The 10,192-nt window shown below is 45.0% G+C and overlaps 1 protein-coding gene across 14 annotated transcripts; it reads right to left on the minus strand.

Moving 5' to 3' along the window:
- Window positions 1–668: 668 nt before the first annotated feature.
- LOC119316452 lies at window positions 669–6,847 on the minus strand. 14 transcript variants are annotated; one of them, XM_037590772.1, is made up of 7 exons: window positions 6,178–6,847; window positions 5,669–5,761; window positions 5,471–5,574; window positions 4,976–5,067; window positions 4,710–4,829; window positions 2,590–2,708; window positions 669–1,227 (listed from the first exon to the last, which is right to left on the minus strand). In XM_037590772.1, exons 2-6 carry the CDS (start codon window positions 5,703–5,705, stop codon window positions 2,624–2,626), a joined length of 438 nt encoding a protein of 145 aa, XP_037446669.1. In that variant the 5' UTR covers window positions 5,706–5,761; window positions 6,178–6,847; the 3' UTR covers window positions 669–1,227; window positions 2,590–2,623. The 14 variants fall into 14 exon arrangements, 3 of the variants coding, with proteins under 3 accessions (XP_037446669.1, XP_037446668.1, XP_037446667.1); XM_037590771.1 differs by having other exon boundaries at window positions 669–1,911; XM_037590770.1 differs by having other exon boundaries at window positions 669–1,918.
- Between the last annotated feature and the right edge of the window lie 3,345 nt (window positions 6,848–10,192).

Consider the following 10,192-nt stretch of genomic DNA (forward strand, 5'->3'; position numbering starts at 1 on the left):
TGAGAAATGTTTGCCTTTTTTAAGTAATTTTATGTTTGATCAAGGATAGAGAACATGTCAAACCCAAAGTGTTTTGAACGTGTATTTGGACAATGTGCCATTTGGCATCAAGGGTAATGATTCTAAACCTTTTGTAACAGAAATGTTTGCATTTGTTAGTAACTGCAAGTTTTAGCACTGAGGGTAATAATTCTAAACCTTTTATATGAAAAATTAAGGAATACCTATGTTCAAACTATATACCATGTGAAGCTAATTCAAACTGTGCAAGTATAAATATTTAGAGACCAATCATAAAATTGCCGGTTTCACTCTACTGCAACGCGAGGGCCGGCTTGCTGCACCTTCCCCACATAATTGGCCAGAAGGTATTTAAAATTTTTGAATTGTCTACATTAGCATTTCTTAGACGCCATATAGGAGATGAGAGAACAGTAAAAAAATGTTAAATGAAAACTATGTGTACCTTAGCTATCTAAGGCTTATGAAAACTGCAATCTTGAAAGAGGAAAACAACATTAGAAATCTTAATGTTCCTGGTCCTGAATAGTGTATTCGTCTAAATATGTAGTTGATCACCCGGTGCAGAGTAAAAAACTTCTCATGATATACCACTGGGAACCTAAAAGCCAGTGATCACACATACAAACATTCCAAGGGAAAATGCGTAAACTCACAACTCAAACAAATTACTAACAGGACCATGTATGATTTTGCAGCTTAGAATCTACATAAAACAGAACAGTGCAGGTAACCTCTATCTAAATCTCACTACTAACTTTATTCAAACATTTATTCCTAGATCATCTGTACTCCTTCTATGTACAAATCATGCAATATCTCTGTCTAAATCAATGCCAATGCATGCACATGCACAAGTCTGAACTAAACAACATATATAATATAGCATAATTATATGATCTAAAATAGATGCATGATCAGGGGAGGAAGATGGTGAAGCCAAAGATGAGCAACTGAGATTGGATAAACGACGACCGGCGAGCAGCAGCCCATAGTGATGGCCGGCTCCATTCGACCATGACGCGAACAACGCCGGAGCTCCGGCCTAGCTGCTCCTTCCCCATGCCCGTCCTACTCATCCCCCGTGCTTCTCCACACCAAGCATGAAGACCACACCAGCCAGGCTCTCTTATGGCGATGACCTGCGCCCAATCCAGAATCATGATATGTGGCGGCGCCGGATCGAGAACACAGGGAGACGCTGTCCTGTGGGGAAGAGAAAGAGGATAACATGGTATAAAATAAAGTAGTCATTTTTCATGTAGTGAAACTTTAGTTTTGGGCAAGATGATCAAAAATAATAATATAACTAATGCAACAGGAGAACCACATATGGAGGCACTCAAGTGGACAGACACAACAGTTCAAACAAACCCAAAAATATCTCATTGTTCACCTTAAACCTTCGGAGGTTTAAACTGCTAGTTGAACTGAAAGGCACCGTTGCTCGGTGACAAAAAAATCAGTACGCTCTGCAGTAATTTGATATGATAAAAACCAGTTGGATAAAGACCAAATAAAGTTATTACCTAGCGAAGTTAGGGCTGCCATAAAAATCTGAACAGTTCCATAAGTTGTCTCTTGATATTATATGATTCATAAAGGAACATGACACATGATTGTGCAAAAATGACTATTGATTCAGTGCCACACTACAGGAAAGGGGATATCGGTAGTCATTAGAATACACAGACTGATAGAAATTATGTACCTGATATTACTTACTACTTCTCTCATCTAGCTGCAGCTGGTTTAGCAAAGAGAACCCAATACCCAAAATCATGAAATGGATGTTCTCTTGGTTAGTATACAAGACTGCTAATTATCTCTGTTGCCTCACCACAGAGCATCCAAGCAAAGGGCCATGGAGCACCTCACAACAAAAGGAACCTGAAACCTACAAACAGAGTAATGATTTTTCTTGTAACATGAACCACCAAATTAACTACACTCGGCTGCACAGCATGCGATCGCCACCATAGAAAGGCTACCCTACTACTTAACTCTCTCCACAAACTACAAAAAAGCAAGAAAATCAACCCAAACAACATTGTAGGAACGATATAGACAAGACAAAAGAATCTCAACTTGTTCGCTCTTTTTTAGTTGAATAACTCCTTCCAGAGTAAATGGTCAAGCTGGCCGCAAGAAAGAAACACACAAAAAACCCGAGAATAGTGCACCAACAAGAAGGGAAAAAATCTACATATGGACAAACTGACAGGGTTTGTGCTTCAGGAACCGAAAGATTTGGGGAGAGAGAGAAGCATACCTAATAGAACTTCACAAGCATGTCAACCCCCTGTTTAATTATTCTCCAATTTCAGCCCTAGCATTGAAGGAAGCCCAACCCTCCCATGAACAGACTTTAGAGTGAAGCTCATTGATGATGGCACTGTTAGCAGTCAGAAACTGTATAAGCGAGGCTATTCCGCCTTCTTGGCCCTCTCAAATGGTCTAAAAACCCGAGAATAGTGCACCAACAAGAAGGAAAAAATCTACGTATGGACAAACTGACAGGGTTTGTGCTTCAGGAACCGAAAGATTTCGAGAGAGAGAGAAGCATACCTAATAGAACTTCACAAGCATGTCAACCCCTTGTTTATTCTCCAATTTCATCCCTAGCATTGAAGGAAGCCCAACCCTCCCATGAACAGACTTTAGAGTGAAGCTCATTGATGATGGCACTGTTAGCAGTCAGAAACTGTATAAGCGAGGCTATTCCGCCTTCTTGGCCCTCTTAAATAGCGTGTACATACCTGTTTTAGAGTCAAGAGAAAAAATGATATCAAGTGAGCATATCTAAAATCCATCATAATACATATAAAGAATGTGTTACATCTGAAATAAAATGGAACATGCAAATTAGATAGTTACTTATAAGTGAAATACATAATTATTGGTCATCAACAAACAATCAAGCACATAATTATTAATTGGTAATTATTAATAATATTTAACGATCACCTAGGATATTGGCTCTTCCCGAGAACAAAGAAATTTTTACCTTGACACTAAAGTGACCTAATTCAAATTCATTTCAGAGGGGAAAAGCTATAGTGGAAGCAACAATCCTATAGAGAAATAACATCAAGAAATGGTGCTACTGAATTAGGGTAGAAAAGATAAAAATATAAATAACAAAAAAGCGATATCAGATATATTTTATGTGCCCTGCACAAGGTATGTACTAATTAATTAAAGCATGGTATTTCTCAATCTCATGTCAGGTACCAAATATTAGTCCTACAACGTGAAGCTGCAAAGCTGAGACGCAAGAACATATTCCTGAATCTAATCAGCATGCCTTGCTGTTGGAAGAAATTTATATCCTGATTGCTCACATTCACACATCCATCATCGAATCCTGTAGAGCCTACCGAGTACATATTAAGATGCAGTTAGAAGCAAACTAATAAAAGTACATCCAGACAAGAAATTGATGATATATCTTGTAACAAAAGCAAAAAAAGTACAGCCGATTTCAAGCCACGTGTAAACATGAGGTTGTGCTACATACACATGGATATAATCATCACATAAACAATCAGAACAAGAACATATCTGTAGCAATAAAATGGCAACTAACATGACTTTGTGCCACCTATAATAAAGCTGAGTAAAAGTTCCAACCATTAGCTAGTTGCATAATCTATGAGAGTTTGGAGTACATATGACGATTCAAAGAGATACGGTAACTCTGTAATAACAACATGCCGGCGAAAGCTGAACCCAACAAGAACAATCCCTGAAAAGCTAAAACTATTGTGCATCTCTACTTTTCTTTGATTCTTTTACGTCGTCTTCCAGATTTTACTATGATTGAGGTGTGTGTAAATTTGATCAGTCATACAGAACCAAAGCAATGTAGGTGCTCTTAATACTCAAATAAGAATAAACTGGAGAGGTAGCTCATGGTATTCACTTTAGGTATTATTAAGAAATAAGCTTTTGAGAATGTGTAATGAATATAAAGATGGTGAGGGCTTCAAGAAACATAATGAACATTAGAACGGGAAGGTGCCATTTTCATTGACATGCCGAAAGAAATGTTGTGAGCAATTCCAAAATGCTAAATCAGATAGACATGTATCACCTACTTGCTGATGACGTCTACTTTTGAGCTCTGATGTAAGCATGGCAAAACAGCCCATAGTCAAGACTGGAACCAATGTATTTTAAAGAAATTCAGTACGGGGGTGAATAACAAATATGTAATGTGAAGAACTATTGAACTCGAGCTCCGCTAGCATACAAAGAAACTCACAGCAAAAAACATGCACCATGCAACCTGTGGAATCAAATATGAACTGAACAATGTGTATTTACTCACATGCTCTACACGGTAACCATATATGCCTTTTTTCCAGTTTGCTGGCCTAAGCTTAATTTTATGTCTGATCAGAGTGTATAGGGAGTTGAGATATGAATGTTAAGCTGGTTTTCCTGTAGACATAGGCGTGTGTATCTCAACTATTTTGATTACTTAGCTGTACACATAGGCATGTCTATCTCTGCTATTCTCAGGACAGGGTAAATACTACCCAAACAAAGTAGAGAAAAGAGAAAGTACAGAGAAAAGTTGAGAATGCTTCTGCAAATACTAAACAACATACATAATTAGTAAGTAGTAACATCACATTCCTTAATAAAGATAAATGGATGGCAAAGATGATGGCACTAATTACTTTATACGTCGAGCAGCCCTATCATGGAAAGGTGAATCCGCCTTCGACAGCAAGGATGTCACAGACAGACACGCAAAGCCTGAGATTCGCAACCACCTGTAGTGCAAGTCCAAACCTAAACTGAGAAATACAATTAAGAACCATCAAGTGGAACATAATTTCAGCACTGTGATGGTTGCTCCTTTTGGAAGATCAAATGGAAATATCAGACTAAAGCAGACATCAAAGCCTAAAGCATTCAGGAGCTCCTTCAGGAAAGTACTTGCCTCTGTATGTTAAGCAGTGTGAGTATCTCGTTCTGTAACTCAAGATGTTCAGCACAAACTACCTTTGTTGGCACCTTAGGCTTCAAATTTACCTACAAAAAGGTTATAGTAGCAGCATAAGTTCGTAGCAGAACTTGGTAATCATTCTAATGCCAAATGAAGCAGCTACTGCTTGAAACATTTGGTCAAGTGCATGGGTTCTCAAATACACTTTAAGCTGAAAGAGTAGGCATAGTTAGTCAAATTCATCTAAAAAGAAAAATATGCAGATAGATATATCATTCTTCATTTGGTCAATAGACACCTTGATTCCACAACATATATAGCAAGACAACTTCACATAAATAACCTAACCTACCTACTTGTGATGTGTTTAGAGCAGTGCAAGAATGGCTCTTTCCCTTGCAACGAACAAATTTTAGGAACATGGAACAACAAAAAGGATGAAAAGTGTTTATCCTAGAAAATTGTGATATACAAAGATGATAACTTTACCTCGTCACCACATGAGAGAACATCAAGAACAGCGTGTGTAGTGCATTGCTTAGCCCCATTGGTCGCTAGCACATGATCTGGGCTATAGGTTAGACCATTATCCTCTGCATATCGATAACCGAGCGACAAGGAAGTCAATTAGACTACTTATTCAATATGGATATTCTGAAAATAAGAAATGCATCCGTGTGCACGTACCCTGAAGCTTGTTGCAGATAGCCTTCCTGAGCTCCATACACCCGGCATTAGCGATGTAGCTTGTCCAATTTGCTACAGCTACAGCACACGTGCCTACAGAAAGTAAGAAAATTACTATAAGTCTGAATGATACAAAGGAATGCCTGAAGCTAAACTGACAGATTGCCAGGGAAATCCGAAGAATTTTCTTGCTACAACTACAGCACACGTGCATGGGATACAAAGAGAAGCCTGCACATTTTTCTTTGTCGCTCAGTACAGCTAAACTGACTGGCAATTTGACTGTTTAGAAGGAAAAAATGAGATTGAGTCGAGAGAAAGAGAGAGGGGCGGCGATGCGCATCACAAATCCTCTCCTCGTCCCTACAGAAACCCCAAAGCACCCCCTGCAGGCGGAAGGATTGGATTCACATAACACGCAAAATCTGGTGGTTGAGGAGCTCACCAAGATCCGGGAAAATCCATGGGAGGGACAGGGAAAAAGAAAGATCAAACGAATTCGATCTCACCTTCTCTTCTTGCTTGGCGTCGGCGGGGACCAAGGAAACGGCGAGCTGCTGCTTCCTACCGGCATCCTCTAGGCGACGGCGACGGCGGCACGGATGGCTCGAAGGCAAGGACGACGGTGACGGCACTGCGGACTGCTCTACAACGGGAGAGGAGTTTAACCTGCCGCAGCATCCTCCTCTAGGCACCTCATACACCGCGACGTGGAGCCGCCCCTCCGGCCACCGCGGCCACGAAACGCCACGCCGCCCTCGTCTTGCCTCCCCAGCTTCTTCAGCAACACCCACTCTCTCGCTCGCCTCCACCCCCATGTCCCGTCTTGGCAATAGGCACGATGCTTCTCTCCCGCATGCTCCCAAGATCGAGATCGAGTGACGGCACCGGACACGGACAAGAGATGGGGAAGGCAGCCCATCTGAAACCACGGAGTGGATCGAGCCGCCGCTAACCGCCAACCTAAGCGATGGGAAGGCGGGGAGGAGGAAGAGGCGAGGCGGTGGAGGAGTAGCAGGCGGCAGCGGGGCTCCTAGGGCGCAGAAGAAGGAGGAGGAGGAGGTGGTGGGAGGGAGCGGCGGCGGGCGAGGGAGGGAGGAGCGAGGGGCGCAGGGCTGTGGATTGGGGCTAGGGTTCGATGCCGTTTTCTACCTCGTGCGGTGCGATGTGTTTTTCTGCTCGCCTGGTGCGCTGCACCCCCCACGCGCGGCGCGGCGCGGTGGTCTTTTTTCCCTCGTGTGGTACCGTGCGCTAGAGGCATTGGTTGTGCCTAGCACTTTTTGAGGCTTTATATGTTAGATATGAATGCGTGTGCATAACTATTTTGTTCCACAATAGCTAGATGTCAGTCGACTGACTTCTAGTTTTGGGTCAGTCGATTTTGAACTTTGCCGGAGGGCTACCCCATCATCTATCTTAGGATGGGGGTGTGGGCAGATGATCGACGGTGGTGCAACTTCGCCGGTGAAAATATCCGTCGATGTCGGAGCTAGAGGGATGGCCGGGGGTGGGAGGGGGCGACAGCACGGTAGTGGGCCATAGTTGGAAGGAGGGCAGTGCGCCGAGGCTGTGCGGGGGCGTCGCCGTCGGCGGGCAGCAAAAGCAGGCGGCTAGCCCGGCGACAGCATGGCGGTTCGAAGGAAAACGAGGAGGAGCTAAAGGTTGAAGAAGGTGATCCGGCCGTTCATTTTTCATCATCCAGCGGCCTAAACCAAATCGACTGACCCCGGAAAAAATACCACGCGGCTCTCACCTAACCACGCCCATTTTGTTCAGGTACGTGAGATGGTGAGAGGTGATGTGCATGCATGTACCCGAAGTTGTGAGAAGCTAAAACAAGCAGCGCATTAAGAGTGAACACTTTTGCAACTTGCGTGAAAATTAATTTTAGCTCAGTCAATTTTTGGGCTATTAATTTTGTTTTAAGATTCGTGTATCTTTTTATTTTCTGGGTTAGTCTGTCTGTTGTCTTCGGCCTTTCTTGTTTTGACTGATCCAATGGGTCAGTCAATTCTTTTACCGGCCTAAACCCATTCCAGTGCGGCATAGCATTTTTTCCTCTTTTTTGTTTTATGTTTTTTATGCGTTTTTGTTTTTTGCTTTTTCTTCCCTTTATTAGTTTTTTCCCTTTTCTCTTATGGGCATTTTTGGGAGGTTGGGTGAGCGTAAATATATACATATAAATACTATATAATATGTCGATAGTACTGATATCAATAGGAGCACTGATCTACTGAATATAGCCAAAGCCCACAGGTGAACCTACTGCAATGCATCATACTAGTACATGCTAATCTCGCTTGAAACCTTCAGGCTGGACGCGGTGGGGATCAGCGACGATCGGTGCGGCGGGGCAGTGCATCTCCTCTTAGCTTCTCCCAGCTCCATGTAAGCGATCTTCTTGCCGGCAGCATTGGTCGTTCACAGCGACGGCGGCGGAGCAGAGCGTTTTTTTTTCAACCGCTTCCTTCGTAGCGTTCGCCGGATTGACGGCGGCAGGGCCGTTTGAGATTGAAGAGATCAGCGCGGATCCGCATGCTGACGGAGGGGCGTAGGACTTCTCGGGAATTCTTACGGTCGCTACGCCGGAAACCTTCATGGTGGACGAGGTCAGGGTGCTCATCGTCCTCTTCGGAGCTTCTCCTAGGTCCAAGTAAGCGATCTTCTTGCCAGCAGCATTGGTTGTGGCGATTCTGGCGAACGGGATGAGCGCGGGTCGCTGCGGCAGCGGCGGCGGCGGAGCAGAGCGTTTGTTTGCTACCCCTTCCTTCCCTGCGTTGGCCCGATTCATGGTGACAGCGCCGGTTGACGTGGAAGAGATCAGCGTCGATTGGCGTGGCGACGGCGAGGTCGACGTGAAGGACTTCCTTGCAACTCTCTCCTTGGCCGCGTTGACGACCTTCCTGCGGCGCTCGAGATCCCGACGGATCTGGTCCTGCAACGCCGAGGAAGAGCACTGCGCCATGAGAGCGGGCGTGCTGCGGAGGAACGAGACAAGGGCTCGGCGAGGGTGTTGCGAGTGCCCTGAAGGGGCCGCCCCTAGGCTTATATCCAGCGGAAGGTCGCTGAGGGAGTAAATTGCATAAAACCACCACTTTGAGGGCTAGGTTTGCGAAAATCACTAGGATACAGATTCGCTATAGACAACACCACGTCTAGCGTAATTCTTTTGCAAAAACCACTGATCGGCGGATCGGGCCGTGTTAAGTGAGTTTATGACAGCTGGGGCCCGTTTTTCGCCTACGTGGCACTCCAGGCCGTCCCGACAACCGGCAGACGGCGTTAGACGGCGCGTTAGGTCTCGTCTTTAGTCATCCCCGCATCCGTCTCTGTTTTCCCATTCTTCTTCCCCCTCCCCCTCGCTCCCGCCGCCGTCGCCCCCTCCCCCTCGCTCCCGCCGTCGTCGCCCCCTTGCCCCTCGCTCCCACCGACGTCGCCCCCTTGCCCCTCGCACTGCAGAGATGCTATAACGCTCTCGATGCGGCTATAGCTCCCACGTGTCGAGGCACGACTTAGAGACATAACCGCATTGAAAGCAATGTCGCAAGTTAGTCAATCACCACAACATCCCATGTAACATATAGAATGAAAGGGGAAAACATAGTTGGCTTACACTCGCCACGTCACATCAGAGTACATAAGTAACATACATCATCCAAACACTCATGGCCCGACTACGGCGCCAAAATAGAAAATAACCCAACATGCGACACGGTCCCGATCAAACCGCAACTAGGCACCACTACTGATCGTCAGGAAAAGACACGTAGTATCGCTGAGAGTCTTCGTCAAACTCCCACTTGAGCTCGTACTCGTCACCTGGAGCGGAATCACCTGGACCTGCATCTGGTGTAATAGTAATCTGTGAGCCACAGGGACTCAGCAATCTCGCACCCTCGCGATCAAGACTATTTAAGCTTATAGGAATGTCAAGGCAATATATGTGTGGAGCTGCAGCAAGCGACTAGCATATGTGGTGGCTAACTTATACGCAAAAGAGAGAGCGAGAAGAGGAGGCAAAGCGCGAGCGAGAATCTAGAGGAACAACCTGCGCAAACATAACTCCAACACCGTGTCCACTTCCCGGACCCCGCCGAGAAGAGGCCATCACGGTAACACACTCAGTTGATTCATTTTAATTAATTAAGGTTCAAGTTATCTACAACCGGACATTAGCAAATTCCCATCTACCCATAACCGCGGGCATGGCTTTCGAAAGTTCAATCCCTGCAGGGAGTCCCAACTTAGCCCATGACAAGCTCTCACGATCAACGAAGGAATAGACCTCCTCCCAAGACGTTCCGATCAGACTCGGTATCTCGGTAACTCAAGAGACTTCGACAGGTTAAAACAAGACCAGCAACACCGCCCGAATGTGCCGACAAATCCCGATAGGAGCTGCACATATCTCTTTCTCAGGGCACACTCAGATAAGCAATCCGTACAACTAAAATCAGCCCTCGAGTTTCCCCGAGGTGGCGCTGCAAGGGGCTCTAGTTTGGACCAACACTCAGAGGAGCACTG

Source organism: Triticum dicoccoides, chromosome 6A, assembly GCF_002162155.2.
Source record: "Triticum dicoccoides isolate Atlit2015 ecotype Zavitan chromosome 6A, WEW_v2.0, whole genome shotgun sequence".
NCBI classification, from domain to species: domain Eukaryota; kingdom Viridiplantae; phylum Streptophyta; class Magnoliopsida; order Poales; family Poaceae; genus Triticum; species Triticum dicoccoides.

What these genes read in the sequence shown, in the direction of transcription:
- LOC119316452 (XM_037590772.1), bottom strand. Translation starts at nt 5,705, where the DNA reads ATGGAGCTCAGGAAGGCTATCTGCAACAAGCTTCAGG. An exon ending in TATCTGCAACAAGCTTCAGG is followed by an intron (nt 5,575 to 5,668) that starts GTACGTGCACAC and finishes ATCGATATGCAG; the next exon opens with AGGATAATGGTCTAACCTAT. An exon ending in ACACTGCTTAACATACAGAG is followed by an intron (nt 4,830 to 4,975) that starts GCAAGTACTTTC and finishes TGTATTTCTCAG; the next exon opens with TTTAGGTTTGGACTTGCACT.